The 18,963-nt window shown below is 47.1% G+C and overlaps 1 protein-coding gene across 1 annotated transcript in view; it reads right to left on the bottom strand.

Moving 5' to 3' along the window:
• Positions 1-1,010: 1,010 nt before the first annotated feature.
• C1QTNF7 (C1q and TNF related 7) overlaps positions 1,011-18,963 on the bottom strand; it is a 329,399-nt gene continuing 311,446 nt past the window's right edge. Inside the window, exon 5 of the mRNA XM_069631937.1 lies at positions 1,011-2,161. Within this exon, the coding sequence (XP_069488038.1) occupies positions 1,533-2,161 (629 nt within the window). The 3' untranslated portion in view covers positions 1,011-1,532. The remainder of the gene's footprint in view (positions 2,162-18,963) is intronic.

Genomic DNA, 18,963 nt, shown 5'->3' on the forward strand with positions numbered 1-18,963 from the left:
TCTGGTCTCCGCGCGACCGCGGGCAGCCCTTGCGGGACACTCAGTGAACATGTGTGCAGCCTTTCTCCATCTGTATTCTCAGCATGCAACATTCCGTCTGCTGACTCTGTTGTGGGCAGGGACGTCATTTCACCAAAATGCCAGGGGTAGCGGAAGTGACATCACACGACCTTTGACCTCTGATGACATCACAGAAAGTGATGTCATTTGACCCCCCCACCTCGAAGTTACATCACGGGAAGCGACTGAACACGACCTTTCACCCCTTGACAAAACAGGAAGGGACATCACATATTGTTCCTAAGTACACTATAAAAAATATGGTTGCGATATCACTATAATGTTATATACATTTCATACAAGAATGTATCGTTAATATCAGTGTGTATAGGACCATATTACCAAATTACTGTGAATGCAAGCAGATGTCCAAGGCCAAATGATTATATGTTATTATATAGCACTTAGGTTTAAGCGCTTTATATAGATCAAATATGCATACAATATCACCCAACCTGTGTCGCTACTCAATTATCGACCTCAGAAGGGTGAAAGACTGAGTTGAGGTGTTTAAAAACAGGCTAAATCAGTGATTCACCACATGAAGTGTGTCTGGAAATAAAAATGTATGAGTCTAGCAATTATTGGATAGAATTCCAGAAAGACAAATTATGTGTTATTCCTATTCTTTCTTATTTAGCGTCACTGCTCAAAGTGATACACTTGTGGAAACCCATTTTTTTTAAAGAGGCCTGAACAAGAAAGCCAGAAACTCCAAAAATAAAGAGCCACATGACACTGGCCACAGCCTAGGAGCTTACATTTAATTTTAAAAAAAGTTAAAAAAAAACATTTTTTTCTAGGGGTAGCAAGGGAGACCACAGGGGTAGCAAGGGAGACCTCAGGGGTCACAACTGTGAGCCCTGGCGACCCCCAAATGACGTCCCTGGCGGGCTTGCCCGAAGTCCTTTTGAAATGAGAGGCTTTGTGCCATCAATGAGAAGTTAGAATTGTCTGCAAAGCATTGTCTATTCTCTTTATCACAATAAACTTATACAAATCTTCAACAAGACCACATCACCCTACAAGTGGCTTTGATCTGTCTCCACCATTAAAGCACAATTTAGCTGTACTTTCGGGAGGATAGCTCAAGGGAAACGTGCTGGCATTGGAAGCAAGATGACACGGAGCACCACAGGTTTGATACCCGGGTCTGCGCTTAGAAACCTCTGGGTATTAAGCGCGTTATAAATAACCTATGTTATCATATTTGTATAGTGTAAAATCTTTGCTTTTTTACAATCTTGCATGCATCTAGCACATTGCCAGTTTTTTCATTTTTTTCACTTTAATTCATCTTCAGGAAATCTTCTCAATTTTTATTCACATGTGTACTGTTGTCTAACCATCATGTTACCTGGTAAAAATGAAAAGCTCCCTGCCCCACCGGAAGTGGAGTGTTAATGGCGGGCACAATAATGTCTGCATTATATACATGTCCCAGAGGAAACCATGCCTGATCAGCGGCGTAGCTAGTCTCCATTGTCATAGAGGGAATCCAAAAAGTCAGTATCAGCATAAAGCAAAAATCCAGAAAACAAGCTGTCCGACCAACTGGGATCTGAAAAGAGGCCATTTTGGTCAGGGTAGAAGATCTCCAGCCACACTTCATCCTTGGGCTTAAGGTACATCACTGTAGATCCAGAAGCTACATCGTGGTTTCCGGTGTTGGCATCAAAGGTCTTGATGCGGTACTCGCCATTATGGACCAATCCGATGGCAAGGTGTTTGTTAGCGATGGTGATTTCATAGGAGAAATAATAAATCCCTGGAATGGCACACACAAACTTCCCCGTGGCTGGGTCATAATGGTCCCCCTCGCTGAAGAGGACCTTATTGAAAATGATGGGCACTTTTTCCTCCGGGTAGCTGGTGGTAATTCCAACAGAAAAGGCTGATTTGAGGACAATATCTCCACACTTGCAGATCCCTGGTGTCCCTGGCTCTCCTCGCTGTCCTATGTCACCTTTGGATCCAGGTGGCCCAATGCGCCCAGTTTGGCCTTTATCCCCACCTGCCCCTGCAGGTCCTTGTTTGCCAGTTTCTCCCTGGTCTCCTTTTTCTCCAGCTCCGCCAATGGGTCCTGTCTTCCCTCTTAAACCTTCGAAAAAGAAAGGAATTAAACTTATTTTTAGGAACTTGAAGAACACTGACAAACATGAGACAAAAGCCAAAAACTATAAATGTTTCATTATGAATAGGCTCTTGGTAAGAATGGATTTCGTAAGGTCACCCGCTGCAGTGTTTCTGATTTTTGGATGCCATTTTGATTTTCATTTCTTGTGTACCCCCATACTTTGTTCGTGTAAATAATTATTTTAAAAATCATATTGGTTTTCAATTAAGATGAACATTTTACTTTGGTTGGGTTTGAAATCGATGTACATATTCGTCTATTTACTTTGAAACCCATAAAACGTGCCACTGGGGCCAATGCTCATAGCCTGTAGGTGCTTGAATGTGAGAAGCAGAGTTTATATATTAGTCCCACAGATGTATGCAGAAAGACAATGGCCTGTGCGCACAAGTGTCTCACAATTGCCTGTTTGGCAAAAGTAAGGGTTGGGCACGTGCCTGACACCTGCATGTGTCAGGGCCCATGCCCCGCTAGTGTCAGTGCTTCATCCACATGGGTCAACGGTATATGTTACATGTGACAGCTCTCAAACCATCAAAGTGCATGTTTTGCACCCTCTCTCACCCCTATTTCAGGGTAGAAAATGTGAAAGTATGAATGAGAGCGATCAGGAGCGCAGAGCATGAACCGGTCTGAAAAGACAGAGGCGCCTGATTTATAAAAGCGTTTTTCAAAGAGAAAGCCCCCTTTGAAAACCGCTTGGTAAATCAGGCCCAGCTGTAGGACTGCACTGCATTTTCCCTGTACCTGACTGAAACAGCGTAAGCCAACTATACGGGAAACAGCCGCAAATGGAGCCCTTTCCTTTGCAAATAAGAGACGGTCTTAACCATCCTCGGCAGAACTCACGCTCGCAGATTGCGAATTAGTTCCTGTGGAGAGCAAGCAACTTGCATATATTTTCCGACGTGTGTGCGCATTGGCACACACAGAGCCGACCTGAGGCATGGGCTGTCTGTGTGGTGACACAGGGCCCGCAGCAGGGGGCGACGACTCATGCACTCGACCTGAAGGAATGCGCAACCTGGAAACACATTCAAAAGCACCATTAAGCTGACAACAAAAGAGTGCAGTTTCATGGTTGAATGCATCAGAGGCTCCCTGTTGTCCAAATGTCAAAAGTATCACAGGCCCCTGCTGTCACAACTCGAGCGCATCCCCTGTCGCATCTCAGCATCATCAAATGTGGAGTACCACAAGGATCCAGCATTGCGCCCACCCTCTATAACCTCTTCACTAGGCCCCTATTCAGCATCCTGGACTCTCTGTGCATTTCGTCCACAAATTACGCGGATGACACACAGGTGCTTATTCCACTCACTGGCAACTACAAAGAGGACCTGATCACCCTGGCCACCATATACTCCACAATACAGTCATGGATGGCGGATAACTGGCTCTGCCTTAATAGTGAGAAAACAGAAATCCTCCTAATTGGCTCACCAACCACTCTGGGCAACCTGGACCAGTAATACCTGTCCTTTACTATTGACAACATCCCCATCAAGGTATCCAATAATGTTAAGACACTTGGTGTTTACCTTGACTCGGACCTGACCATGGAAAGACAGGTTAACGCTGTTGCCTCCTCTTCTGCCTACTATTCCAAAGTCCTCAACGCAGCCAGGCCTTCCTTATCCCGTCAGAATTGTCTCACCATAGATAGGGCAATAATTGGATCAAGGTTGGACTACTGCAATGCCCTCCTCACCGGGACCTCGTGTAAGAACCTTACTAAACTCCAACTGGTGCAAAAATAACGCCCTCAGAGCGGCCACGGGCACATCAAGGAAAGATCACATCTCCGCAGTACGGAGACAGGCTCACTGGCTCCCAGTCAAAGAGCGAATCATCTTTAAAACTCACTCACTTACACATAAATGCCTTCATGGTCTGGCACTACCCTACCTCGCCCAAAGAATCATTAAGCACACCCCCACAAGGCCCCAAGAAAGAGCTATGCCAACTCTATCATCACTCCCAAGTCACTTAATGTCCGCACTGGGGGGTCTAGCTTTCCCACACTGGCCGCTTCTCACTGGCACGCCCTTCCTTCTCGACTAAGGATGATCGAGTCCCACCAAGCTTTCCATAAAGCCATCAAAACCAAGCTTTTTGTATAACTGTATTCCCTACTGCCTAGTGATTATCTGATGTACTACCGATTGAGTGCCCACCTGATTGTTTTTTTCAGTTCACCTACCTTTCATGTTACCAAGTCATTGATTTTCTATGCTCCTGTACCTAAGAGACCTATTCGGTCACCTATACTCAATCAATTACACTTTCATGTAAGATTTCTTGTAACAGCGCCTCGATGCCCCTGGGCTGTAAGTGCGCTATACAAATGCAAATAAATAAATCTCCCTCCATTCAGGAAGAAAAAATACCTGGGCATGAAACCATAATATCCTGTGCTCGGGTCCCTCCCCCCAATTCATGCAGTTAACTACTACCATTAGCCCCTGCAGTCTATGGGCACGATTTCCCGGTTCAAAGTGAATTTGCATTTCTGAAAAGTGAATTTGCACTGCTGAAAATGATCCATGGAACGGTGCAAGTATTTTTGCAGTGCAAAGTCCAGGCAAAGTCAGCACATAGTCATTTTTGCAATACACACATTTTGTCCTAAGGCCGGCCCTAGGCAGTCGCAGAGCCAAGCAGGATGTGGGGGCAGCTGCTGATCCCCTGGATCCTCCCTCCTAACCAGTGCGTCCCACAGCCTCTCGCTGGTGCCCTATTACTCAAATCCCCCTACCTGCACCAAAAGCTGCCTCCGCCACTGGCACTGGGCGCACACACATGGAAAAAAAGGATCCACGAAGAGGGCCCGAGGTACCCGAAAACACGCGTGCTCTTCGAGTGACAGCATGAATGGTGCGTCATATGATACATGACCTGTTAGACATAAGAATTCAATGCACAGGACAATCTAATCAAAAACAGAGCTACATAGGACAATTTGAACTGTATCATATTCTTTCATTCTCTGATGGTGTTTACTAGGAATGTTCTAGAAACTGTGCACGCATCATGTAAGCCATTGATGAGACTGATCCAGAAGCCCCATCTCTCCTCACAGGTTTCTGTACACCCAGGCATTTATACAGTTTGATACTATGGAGAGTTTGGCAGCTGCGGGATGGTCCCTATCCTGTAGAATTTGCGTGCAACTGTGAGAGGACAGTGGAGGTTATGACCAATGAGAGAAACTGAATGTTTTCGCAAGTGCACCTTAAGGGCTAGATTACAGACACTTTGCACCGGTGAAAGTGCAAAGTTGCACAGTATTAGCACTAGGGCAAATATTGCCCTATTTTTTAAAACATTGGGACACATTAGAAAACCATTGCACTGCAACAAGTGCAGTTTGGCACATTAAAAGCAACAGGGCAACAATTGGCCAAATGCAAAAAAGATATTTTTGATGCATTTTTGCACCAGGGCAAGTTTGCTTTAGTGCTAATAGCATTCCGTATTAGCACTAGGGCAAAGTCTGCCCTGGTGCAAAAATGCAGTTTAAATGCATCTTTTTTGCACTAGAGCAATTTTGGCCGTAGTGCTAATACCGTGCAACTTTGCACTTGCACCGGTACAAGGTTTCTGTAATCTGGCCCCAAGAGGTCAGTGGTGTCATTACCAAGAATTCACTCAAAGGCAGCATGGATGTGGACTGTGATCAGCTGCTGATGGCCACCCACACTTTGTGTGCGCCAAGTTGACAAACTGCGCCCACGTGTGTGAGTATGAGAGGCAACGTGGGCTTCAGATGTACCGCACGAGTGCTTAACCCCAGCACCCTCTGCTAAAAAGTGTCTTGTTCTATAGCTACTGAAAAAAAGTAAGTCATACCAGAACACACAATCCTTCCGCGTGTGTGTGAGAGAGAAAACAGGTGTCCATGAATATTTGCGCATTCATGGGCTCGATATTGAAATGTAGTCATTCCAGAGGACTTTCTTATAATCAATCACAGTAAATGCACTAATTTCAGAAGTTCATATTTAGCAAGGTCAAAACAGATCTATTATATATAGTGACTTCTTTGGTACTGACACCATGACAGTTTCAACAAAGAAAATTACATTTAATAGGACTGATTTTATTATTAATAAGATGAATGAAGAAATGCCGTTGTTAGCTATGCATGGAATTAACGTGTATCATTAAGGTCACGTGTTTGTCACCTATATAGTAGGGCTCTGGAACTATAAGGGCCTCCCGGAGGCTATATAAGGGAGACCCTTAAGGCCAAACACTTTCGCATCAGGGCTCAGCCACCCCCCAAAAGGGCAGAAACCCTAACCAAGAAAGTTGTTGCCCTCAGAGGCTCTTTTTGATAGCCCTCCGGCTGAGAACCAGATGCAGAACATCTTCAGACAAGGAAAGCAACACCCACGAATCAGATAACTCATGTATAAAAAGAGGCACATGCCTACCGACTTGGTGGGTCTAGGGACAGTCTTACATAGAGACAGAGAGAGAGTGGGTGGTGTTACACTGAGCGGTGGTAGAGAAGGCGATTTAGAAGAGAAGTTCCTATGTTGACTATGACAAGACAACACTTGTGTACAGGCGCGTTATAAATAATTTATCATATCCTATCGAGACAACCAATTATTAACGGGGACGCAGAGAAACAAGCAGACCTTGTGTTGGCCAAGCAACAGAAAGAAAGCCAATCAGTAACAGTGAGCAAATGAGGGGTGTGGCTCTGCCTCTTAAGGCAGAGTTTGACAGACACTAGCTCAGAGGACCCGTCTAGGTTATGTGGCCGGCTGATCACCTGGATCCGACAGACAGGCATGGGCCAATTCTTGAAGAAGCATTTAGTGTAAAGCCAACGGGTGCACTAGTCCAGACTTTGGTGCAAGTTGCAAATCCTGCTGCTACTGCTTGGAATTGTGTTAGAATAGAATTTCATTTTGCAATTTTCCTTCCATAGATTTCTATGGGACATCCTTTCTTTTTGATTTTTTTGATTGTTTTGAACCCTGTCCTGACTTTTTGGAGGGAAGAAAATACTTTTGCTTTACTTGCATGGCCTGTTTTGCTCATTCTTATGGGGAAACCGACTAGCCGAAAAGACTATCAGTACTGAGAGACTATGGGCCTCATTACGAGTATGGCGGTAGCCATGCCGGTAATTGCCCATTCCCGGGTGCCTGTTACGCTCACCTGGTCTCTACAGAGGCGTTGGGGCACAGTTGCAGCCCTCCCTGGAATTCGATCACCCTCTTCAGGTTTCGTCCCCTGCAAATCAGATGTGGGCGGCGACAATCGGTGGCACTGCTCCTGTGTGGATATGGGAAAACGTGAGTGCGCTGATAGGTGACTATGGTATCTCCCTCACCCTTCGACCCAAGGTGCGATTTCAGTGGGCACGTACCGGCCCATAAGGCTCACCTGGTAAATGTGAATGATGAGCTCTCCCTCCTGCTGTTTCTGGCAGGGGCGCTTGTTAATGGAATCGAGTTTCTTCACTGATTCCTGAGTATTAGTCCAGTCCTGCTGCGACTAATCTCCTCCTTCTGTTTTCTTGCAATGTCTCTTGTCTTTTCCCCTTTTTCTGCTTTCTTGCAATGTCTCTTGTCTTTTCCTCTTTCTGTTGCAGAGGCTCCGAGTTCGGATGATGTGCGTCATGCCGCGGTGCCCAGATGATGCTGTCTGCGTTCCCAAATGCTTACAGGTGAGCCACGGTGCCAGGAAGAAGATGAATGCGCTCCAAGATGTTTGCAGGTGAGCCGCAGTGCCAGGAAGAAGATGACTGTGCTCCAAGATGTTTGCAGGTGAGCCGCAGTGCCAGAAGGAAGCGTTCAGGTGAGAGCACAATCCGCCGGATGGTGAGTATGATTGTGGATGGCAGGATCTCTTCAGGTAAATTGAATCCCAGGCGACAGTGAGTGTCACGCTGCACGGAGGTGCAGAATAACGCAAAGTGTTTGGTTGTGGGATCGGTGGGTTTATATAGTCTTGTTCCTAGCCACGCCCAGTAGCTCTCGCCTGCCTGCTGCCACGCCCTGCCACACCCGATGAGTCAGCACCTGCAAAGTCAATCCATTAGCAGCCACACCCAAGAATACACTGGGGGCTGCTTAATGGATGGAATGTTCAAGGTTAATGCATCTGAAGTGTATCTGAAGTGCTATGTCCATAATAAAAGCTTCTTGGTGTTAAATGGATGTTCTTGTTTACTTTTGTTCATGAGCCTGGTGCCAAAGGCGCCAGGACAGTGGCGCCAGGACAGTGTCAACCCAGGTCTCCTGTGCATGCAACCTTTGCATGCCTGTACCCCTGACTTTATGACCATGACAGCGCCCTAAAAAATGCTCCCCATTCCCATAGGGCTCAATGGGAATGGGGAGACTGGCATCACCAACACTGTTAATAACAGTGCTGGTGCTACCGTGTAGGTTTGCTTGCGGATGCCGTTCCGCCTGGCAGGTCAGACCTGCCGGGCTTAGAGGCACCCGCGAGCAGACCGGTCCGGTAAAAACGGTACCGACAAGCTTACCGGTACCGTTGTTACCAGACAGGCAACCTTGTAATGAGGTCCTATATATCTGTAGCCCGTGGCCTCAAGGGATTGGCTAGTAGGAAGACAAGCATGTAGTCTGTGCCCTAAGGTAACCTAGAATTAAAGACGCAGACATTAGGGTACACAAAATACTTTATTAAATGTAGTTTGTGTGTTTTATTTCCTTGTGTGTGTGTGTTTATGTTTGGGAGAGTCCATCCAGTCCACCATGGGGATGGATGGAATGTTTAAGAGGGAGAAAAGCAAAAGAACAAAGGATGATAACTCGCCTGCCCAAGAATGGACTGGACAGGGGAGAAAAGAATCTTAAGAATGGTTTAAAAAATAAAAAGAAACGTTGGCAAGCACGAGAAAGTTGAAAAAGGAACAGGAAAGAGAAAAGAAGCAGGGAGAGAAGGAGAAAAATACATATATCAAGGCCGCTGCTGCAAGCAGGCCCCAAGCATCTAAGCTCGGGGGTGTGTGTGGTGGTGCACCCCCAGAGAGTGAGCCAGGGGGCTGAACTGCTTGTGCCAGGGGACGTGGAAGATGTCGGCCCGTCCGGGGTCCAGACGGGATCAGCCCATGCATCTTCAAGTGTCCGGGTCAGGATGCAGGGTGCTTTCCAACTGGGCCAAAATAGAACAGCCAAGCTTGGGACGTGTGAGAGGGCGGCCCAGACCAGCCTTCTGAGCCCACGTTGTGGCCGGCGAGGTCAGCCGAGCTAAAAGTCCTTTTGGACCGCGTAAGCCAGGCACCGGCCAGGGATGTGAAGTGCAGTGAGTCCGCTCCACTCCGGAGGTGGATCAGTGAAGAAAAGTCCTGGGCCAGCTCGCCAGCAATCCCGGGTGAAGACCGTGCAAGACGTGAAGTCCCGGGCTGCTCAGTCAGGCAGCCCAGGTGAAGGAAAGTCCCAGGCTGCCCGAAACAGCAGCCTGGGTGAAGACCAGCGGCAAGTCCCTGCGTCTAACAATGCATGGTTGTGGGGGCGGGCCCAGAAAAAACAAAGGACACAGGTGCACCGAGGTGGGATCCCCATTTCTTGAAGTGAAGATGGCGCCTAGCGGTTGCGTTGGTGATGTGGGGTGCCCCATCCATGCCAAAAGGGCCACCCAAAAGATTTTAAAGAGAGATGTAGGTGCATCAGTGATTTCGGGTATCCCCCAGCCAACAAGGTCACCCAGGACATTTAAAGATACCCGTGGGCAAGGCAGTGAGCACGGGTGAGCCTCACACGTGCAGGGGCTCACCCTAGAACTAAGAGAAGAGCAGGAGTTGTCCCGTGAGAATGGGTGGCTGTCATGATGCCCGCTCCCGGGGAGCCGGTTCAAGCCCTGCGTCCCCGAAAGCGGACATCCAGTCCCCAAGGAAGGACCCAGCAACCCCATATAGGGGCCTTTTGGACAGTGTCCTGGCGCCTATGGCGCCAGGCTCATAAAAGACATCAGTCATGGCGCCATGGGCGCCAGGCTCATTATGGAAGTGCTTGGGTGCACTTACCTGATGCAGACCATGCTGCAGGATCCCGGCCTCCTTGAGGCCTGAAAGGAACTACTTTACCTGTGGGACTAATTTACCATCCGGGCGTGGTCGGGGAAGGATACATACCTGATTGGAGGAAGGATACATACCTGGAACTTCTTCCAAGGCTATTTAAACCCCACCCGAACAGCCACACGTGCTTTGATTTGTTCTGCATCTAGCAGCTGGACGCTCACCGTGTCTGCTCCTGCATCCTGACTTCTGCCACGCCTGCCAGCATCCTGGATCACCTGCAAAGGAAGAGAAGAAGAGAACAGAAGAAGGAAAAGTCCTTACCTGCTAAATCCGCATCCCGGAGACATCTCGCCGACAATCCTGAAAAGGAAGACTTTTATTTAAAAGCTCATCGCGTCGATTGCTGCAGCGCCGCATTCCACTCACCTTTACAGGGCGCCTCCATGTTCAGCAGCGATCATCCGGATTCGCAGTCACGCCCCAGCGCCTAGGGAGAAAAAGACCAGAACAATAGGTGAGAGAGAGAAGGGAATAAGGAAAGCTAAATCTCCATGTTAAGACTTACCTATTGATTCATTCCCTCTTCATTTCGGGTCCGCGCCGCATCCTGGCATTTCCGGACCCCGGCCCCTAAGGGGAAAAAGAGACATCAGCGTTAATGAGCGAATGAAAAGACATTACCAAAAAACGCTCATTAAAGACTTACCTGATTTCTACAAGGATTTCACCTCTCATCTCGGGTCGGTGCCTGTTCCCCGGCATTCCGTACCCCGGCCCCTATGGGGAAAAAGACACTAGCATTAGTACATTAATGCATGGACACAAGGGGAACCTCTTATCAAAAAACTTACCTGGAAGCCAAGCAAGTTTGGTTCGCACCAATCTGAAAATCCAGTGAAGTACCTGGATACCAACGCGCCCCTGCATCAGAAGCAGGATGGAGAGTTCGTCCTTCCAGAGCCTAAGGTGAGACGCTACGAGGAATCACAGAAGGGTTTCGAGGAGGGTGAGAGGGGAAAGTGGGAGGCTGATTGCATTACCCCGCAGACAGTTAATCCCCTATTTTCGCCTACAGAAGGATACTTCTGCAAGCCAGACAAGCCAGATTTGGGGGCCCGGTCCAGTCCGTCTTCTGAACCCTGCGCATCACCTAAGAAGAGGTCACAGCAGCGCGAACCAGGCCAGCGCCTCCGTGGGAGTCAGGTGAGCGTTACAGTGGCCCCATGTGGTGGACAGGGTCACCCTGGAAGAAAGACCAGGAGGGTTAGACCCCAATTTCATCAGGTGCCAGGGCCCAATCAGTCAGCCATGCAGCCAGCCAGTCACTAGGACAGACCCATGAAGGTATTGTGAAGGGGGTGACTGACTGCAGCTGTCACTCATCCTCTGACATGGAGCCTCATTACGAGGTTGGAGGTAGCCTTGCCGGTAAAATCGGCAAGGCTGCCTCCATACCGACATGGAAATCCGGCACCTGCGAATGGGTAATTACCAGGGTATTGCGGCACCGCCGGAACCGGTAATTGCCCATTCGTGGGTGCGGTATATCCCCATTCCAATTCCAGCCCCATAGGGCTCAATGGTAATGGGGATGCCTGTAGCACTGGCACCTGTGCTACAGGCATGCAGAGCTCGCGGGTGCCTTTCATTCCGCCTGGGCAGACCTGGCAGAATGAAAGGCACCCACGAGCACAACTCAGAGTTTGCCAGTTCCGTTAACAACGGTACTGGCAAGCATACCGGTACCTTTGTTACCGGACCGGCAACCTCGTAATGAGGCCCATGGTGTATTATATGTTGTATGCCAATGTATGTATAGTTATATGTATCTATGTAATAAAGGTTAAGTAGGGGGGACTACGGTTTGGGGAACATATTATGTGGAGTGGTATGTAGGTTAAACATTAAGCAGGGTTAGGCTATTGTTGTGATTGGAAAAAGGGGATACAGGAGAGGTACCCTGGCGTGGCGCAGATGAATAGTATGTGGCCTGCCTGAGGCCACCTAGGGAGTGGACCACCCACAGAGGCCATCCTCTGGCCTCACACTCCATGTTGGTGGTATCTGAGTTTAGGTACAGTATGTGTTGCATCAGGCTCATCTTAAGGATCCCTGAGACCCCTCCAAGGAAGGGTGAGTTGACGTAGCAGTTCCAATTTAGTTGGTACTCATGCCAGTGGAAAAGTAGGATGGGGATAGCAAACGTTTAAAATAAAAACTACATGGGTATTTATAAATAAAGACGGGTTACTGTTGGGCTCCCTATATATAAAATTCACTCTGGTGTCTGTGTCCATTAGTCAACTAAGAACTTGGGGTATATCCCATCTCCTGTAACAGCAGGTGCAGAGGGTTGGGGGGTGGTTTCTGTGGGAACTGTCCCTGGTCTGGGGTAAGGGAGTGTACGCCTTTACCCGGACCAGGTGCTACATATCTTTCTTGTACAGTGAAATGCAGTTAGGATACATTTGTTTGCTTTTATCTTTTGGTGGCAGCTGTGATATGTTTACCATTTATGATACATTTTATTCATGCACTTTTGCGTTTTCTGCAAATGGCTACAATAGTTGGCCAGCACCCTAACATGGCCGTCCCACAAGGTTTTGTGATATTGTTCTTTGGCATGTTTCCTGTCTTCTCAGGTCAGGTAATGCTGTATATGGAAATCTCTTTCCTGGGGAAAGCTGCGGCTTTTACGGGCTAAGATGCGGTTTGTGTGTGCTCCTAGGTAAGGAGGCTGGGACAATCTAGACCCAATCCACAGATGGGGAGCAGGTGCAAGTGGATCTAGGTCACCTGGCCTGAGCCCCACCCACCTTATTAGCCCTGCCTCTTCCTTCCTGCTCTTAACTCTTATATCAAGGGCGTCTCTCTTCCGGGCATCTGATGCGAAGGGCAGATGAAGAAAAGGGCAATTCCTGTTTGGACCTGTTTAGTCCATGAGGACCCAGGGCCAGACCCCCTGTTCAGACAGCATGTAAGCATGCACCAACATGTGTTTACTCCCTCTGTCCCCACTGGCCATCCCCACCCCCCTTTCTCCCCCCGTGATGTTCCCTTGTGCCCCCTCACTTCTCGCACACAGGTGTTGCCTGTTTTGCTTGATTCATCTACCCTGCTCCCCCTGCCGCCTCCAGCCTACTTATGCAGGAGTCTGTCCTGATGCACTTTGGTTTCACCATCACCATCTTGTGGCCAATGCTGGATTTGACTTTTATGGACTTCATTGATTCACACTGCGTCACCCTTTCTCAACTCTCATGCTGGACTTCCTGCATCTTGTACTCATGGTGGCCTTGAATCATGCTGTTCCCATCTTCATCTTGTGTCCTGACATGCAACATTATGTGCTACTACTGACTTCTGCCATTGTATTTGCTCTCCCCTCCTGCTTCTCCACTCTTTTTGACTGCTTACTCTCTGTTCTCTTCTCTCCTGTTCTCCCTTTTCCTATCTCCTACCCTCATCCCCTTACCTCTTCTATGCACTTACTCTATCAGGATTGTCCCTCGACCTAGTATGATAGCTACCTGTTCTGTCTCCTCCCCCTCCCCTTACTTTTTTTCTCCCCCCAGCACTATCTGAAATGTTGTCAGACGTAGTACAGTAGTCGCATGTCTGTTTCCATTTCCTTCCCACTGTCCCCCTACCTTCCTTATCTATGTCTTAGCTCTTGCACTATCTGAAATATCATCAGGCCGATAGTTAATTTCAGATCCTTACTGTTCATGGCCTGTAAGAATGTCATTGTGTTTTCCCTTGTTCCCTCCCTTGCCTTGAAGCGCTCTGAAATACATTGTGTATATGCGTTATATAAATGAACTATCATATCATATCTCTGATGCCTGAATGTCTGTTGATGGGCAGATGTGGTGGCCAGTGGCTTTCCATAATTGGATAGAAACTGACTGTTTGAATGATGCAGATCCTTACCATTGGTGGGCTTGGGCTTCCGCCCAGCCTGAATCTTGGATAAAAGGAGGGCTCCTGCAACTATTCATCAGTTCACCGTTGGAGCCAAGAGTTCTACGACGAAGAGCAGCTGGCTGATAACCTGAAGAAGACCTCTGCATCTGACCAGCATCGACTAAAGTGATTTCTGGGTGAAGCGCTGGTCCTCTGTCCTAATCTCAAGAAGTCTTTTGTTTGTGCCTCAACTGCTGGACCGGTGGGAATAACCATTCTGGACCCCTGCTGATCCTTCAGAAGTGCCCCTGGACCAACTATTGGACTGACTAGCTTTTTCATGGGCAACCTTGCTGCAGCCATCGCTGCTCTGCATAAAGCCTTGGAACTTTGAAGATTTTTAGCGTGTACTTGCATTGTCAGCCATCTGACTCCAGGTGAAGCTGTGCTGGGCCTACTCCTGTGTTCGCTACTAGAAGATCACCTGTCACCAGCAGTGCGTAGTGACCTTCGTTGAATCTTGTGTTCTTTCTGTCCCTGAGGTGTCCAATGGCTGTCTGTCGCACAGAAGTCTTCACGTTTCTTTGCTTGGGTGGTCTACGGGAAGCAGCCTGGAACTGCGACCGACCGAAACTAAATCCTGTGAAACATAGTATCCCTTCTGTCTAGACATGCAGTAGACCCTCACGAAAAGGAACAAAGACAGAAGAACAAGCCAGCAACCAAGTCTGGAAAGTCCAAAAGTGGTATCCGGTGAACTATGATGTAGAGGTGTAAGACTACATACTGTTAGGGAGAATTCTCTCTTTAGGCTGAATTTCCTAACCTAGTGAGTCCCCCAGCAGCTTTGCTGGATTTCTGGAGTGAGACTCTTTTTTTTTCCACTCTTGGACATGATTTATGGTGTTCCTTTGACTGTTGATGTGTTTTATGGGCTATGGGGTCCTTTACTCCATAGGGTCTCGTGTTTTTACGATGTGTGTTACACAGCACCCTCCGTGCAGTAACACAGGGGTGTCATAGTGACACCCCACCATAGACTCCATACCCTGGGACTGACTACTGTCTCCCAGGGCATGTAAAGTCACCATTGGCTTTATTAGTCCCAAATTATTAACAGAAACCCGTACAAACCATCATTTTGTGGATGTACTGGTCGGGGCAATTCGATTGCCCCGGGGTCTGTTAGTCGAGGGGGCACGTCTCCGTCCCCCCTGATCGAGTTTTGGCTGGTGGCAGTGGAAACTACTTTTTATATTCGACCGCAAATATTTCCCTATGGGATTTTCCCATTGTTCGAGGCTACCAACTTTAATTATTTAATTCTCATAGCCTCGAACATACCGCCGGTTTATTTATTTAATATTAATTGAGGTGTGAGAGGGGGCTTAGGCACCCTGGATTGAGTTACCTTGGTAACTCAAGTCGCACTCTTGTGTGTTTGGCCCAAGTGGTGAGCCGGCCGACTCACCACTTAGCATGTTTGATTGACAGCTAGGCTGAGTGAATGGGGGTATGCTGCATAAAAGCAGGGCTTTGGGGACTGGAACTTCAGAAGTCGCCACAGGACCTGAGAATCCGATGAGGGAGAAGCTGAACCGCTCTACCACGACGACACCACCGGTGGAGCCCTGCGGAACCGACTCACAACTTCCCGACGACAGAGAAGATCTCATGGCTGGAGAGGCTTCTTCCCCTGACTGGTGGGCACAACCAGTTTACCTTCTTTCTTCGCACCCCAGACCGGTTTGTGGTTGAATTGCCCGTGTCAAGCACCCTGGCAACCGGATAGCCACTTACCACTGGACCGCGAATACATGGACCGCTCCTTGTACCTGAGAAACTCCGCGGCTGGTTTCTTCCCTGGCAGTGCAACGGACTCCTGTCTTCCTCCCCGACGAGATCTTCTCTTCCCCCGGACGAAGCACCGACTTGCATCCGCTGCCAGGAACAACTGCCCCCGCTGGTGTATTCTCACCATTTTAAGGTTCCGTGTCCGCCAGGCCTCCCTTTCTAAAGATTGCTACAAGGTAATAATAACCCCTTAACCTTCTGGACTGGGCTGGCCGGCTTGACCCTCTAACTGGTCCCTTTCTTTGGTCCAACTCCTTTTTGAACCGTTACAAGACTTTTTGTGCACTGCAACCGTATGACCTTGGACACATTTCGTTTTGATCCTCTTAAAGCAGATCCGGCCTACTGACTCTGAATTCACGGTGTTACTTTGCCTTCCTCTCTTGTTGTGTTTGTGAAAAAGTGTTGGGATCTGTTTCAATTTATTCTCTGCTTTTCTCTCCCTTTTTAAAACGAATTATTAGAGTGCCATCTATGCTAAGCGCTCACCGCTGTCTGAAAATAAGTGGGGCTTTACTTAAGACTTGTCTAATATTCTTTTAAGGGAGTGTATATCTTTTAGTAACCGTGTTTTTGAATTGCTTACTATTAGTGCCTGTGTGTTTTTCTAGATGTGGTTTTAAATAAATAATTATATCTCTTTTACACCAAGCCCTGGTCAGTGTTTACTTGTTCTATTGTGTTTTCTTGACCTATTGTGAATACTCTGTATACTGCCTAACTCTTCTTGAGGGAAGTCTGACTGCTCAGCCACAGCTACCAAGTGAATCTATGTGGTACAGACTGCTACCAAGTGGGTTTACTGCCAAACACCTGTAGTCCTAAATCTTTTGCAGTGGTCCCAGAGGGAACTGCACAGGTTTCTGCCTAACATATACCTGTTGCTTTTTCCGCCCTGTCTGCCATAGGGTAACATGGGTGTAAAGTCCTGACCCAAACTTATTTTCACATGACCTTTGGTGGTGAAACCTGGGTTAAGGACCCCTCACTAGGGATATTCTAGTGTATTGGAATTGAGGAATTTAGTTGAGTCTTGGTAGGTACTTTAGCTAACTTTTTGACTCTTATTAATGATAATCACTGGCACTCCAAATCCCTATATAAACCTCACTGAAGAGTGTATACTTTGGAACTGGAACTCCAGTTATTGGCACAGAAAACAGCTCGGGAAGCTTTAGTGTCCAAATACATTGCTGTGGCATGTCAGAATCTTGTCACTATCCCAGCTGTCATTTCACTGGCTATGAACGGTTTAAATAGTATAAAGCAACTTAATCTTGCTCATTGCGCCACTGCAGATAAGTTTACTGCATTAGAACCTCAGGTAGACATTGTGCAAACAGTAACTACTGAGGTGCAAATGGAGCAGACTCCCATGATTATCGATGGGTTAGACTTTCCTAAATGTATGATAGATACAGAAGCACAAGCGGGGCAAGTCCCTGTTATTATGCTGCTCTGTGACATTATGTTGGGATCTAAAGAGGACCTAATGGATTGTAATGGCCATAAACTAGATCCTAAACCGAAAACCTCATCAGGGAACAATACCACATTCTATAGGGACCATTATCCTCCTTTATCTCAGGATTGTACTTAAGTTTGTGGTGCACCATCTGAGCCTAACCCATCCAGAGAGAATTCTATAAAATTAGTGTTACTAAATACTCAGTCACTGAACAATCATGCCCTAGACATATGTCATTATATAACAGAGAGAGAATGATACTGACATCTTTTGCATTACAGAGACCTGGCATAAAGATTTTAATGGCCCTACAATAGATTTAGCCACCCCACCAGGATATGTTTTTCTTGCCCAAAATCGCAATCAGGGCAATGGAGGGGGAGTCAAAACACGTTCTATCACAAACAGATGCCTGTGCAAAGTGGCCCCCCTAACCTATCCCAAAAATCAACATGGCAACCTCCGCTAGACCAATCAGAGCAGCCTACACCCACCACATCTCTCAACCTAAATTCAAACATCAGAAAGCTGGGGGTCCAGCTTCCCTACATTTGCTGACAAGCACTGGAACCTACTCCCTCTGACCCTTCGAGGTGAACAATCCTACTGGACCTTCAAGAAAGCACTAAAGACTATGCTGTCTAACTAACTCTGCTCCCCCTCGTTGAGTCTGATAAGAAACAACAAATGAATGTCATCCAAGAACTTCCACTTTGATCCTGTATTGCTTACCGGAATTACTTGCTCTCATGCACCTTATGTATCATTGGATATTTATAATTTGGCTCTCCTATGTGTAACTGGTGTTATTTAACAGCACCTTGATGCCCATGGGTTTAGCACACTATACGAATGAATAAATAAATATTAGCCAAAAAAGAGCTTGCCCTATTTGTAGTTTAATGGATGCGAACATTTGTATCTAAAAATTACACCCTACCATAACATATGTGTAAATCTCATTTTAGTTTACCGCCCACCAGAGAATATGCCCACATTTAATGAGGAGATCATACATACATTGAACCCCATAAATAAATCTAATTGTTCCACAATTTTAATATGTAATCCGAACGGCTGGCAAGGAGATACCAGGGATGGAGAAGCCCTATCATTGAAATTAGACCTCAAGAACATTGCTTTTAGCATCCTAAATACAGTAGCCACACACTCCAAAGGAAACATTTTGGACTGGGTGGCTGCTCGTAACATAGAAGCATACATAATGTACACAAAACAGTGCATTTGGTCAGACCATTCCACTGTGGAGCTTACCATTCAACTCCCAGGAAAAGTAGAGAAAAAGTCCAATCTCCCTAAGTTAATTCTTAGTAGACATTTTTAAAAAACCAACGGCAACAAAGGAAATAGACTCTCCTGACACATTGGCTAATGTTTAAAGGTCAATCCTTAGTGAGAATCCGGACCAATTAATCCGGCTAATGTGGAAAACCTTTAACACCCAGATCATGAAAGCAGACAACAATTAAAAAAAAGTTTGGGATCATGCGATCGCTTGAAAAA

The sequence above is a fragment of the Ambystoma mexicanum genome, chromosome 6q (assembly GCF_040938575.1).
Source record: "Ambystoma mexicanum isolate Mex_15411 chromosome 6q, UKY_AmexF1_1, whole genome shotgun sequence".
In the NCBI taxonomy this organism is placed as follows: Eukaryota; Metazoa; Chordata; class Amphibia; order Caudata; family Ambystomatidae; genus Ambystoma; species Ambystoma mexicanum.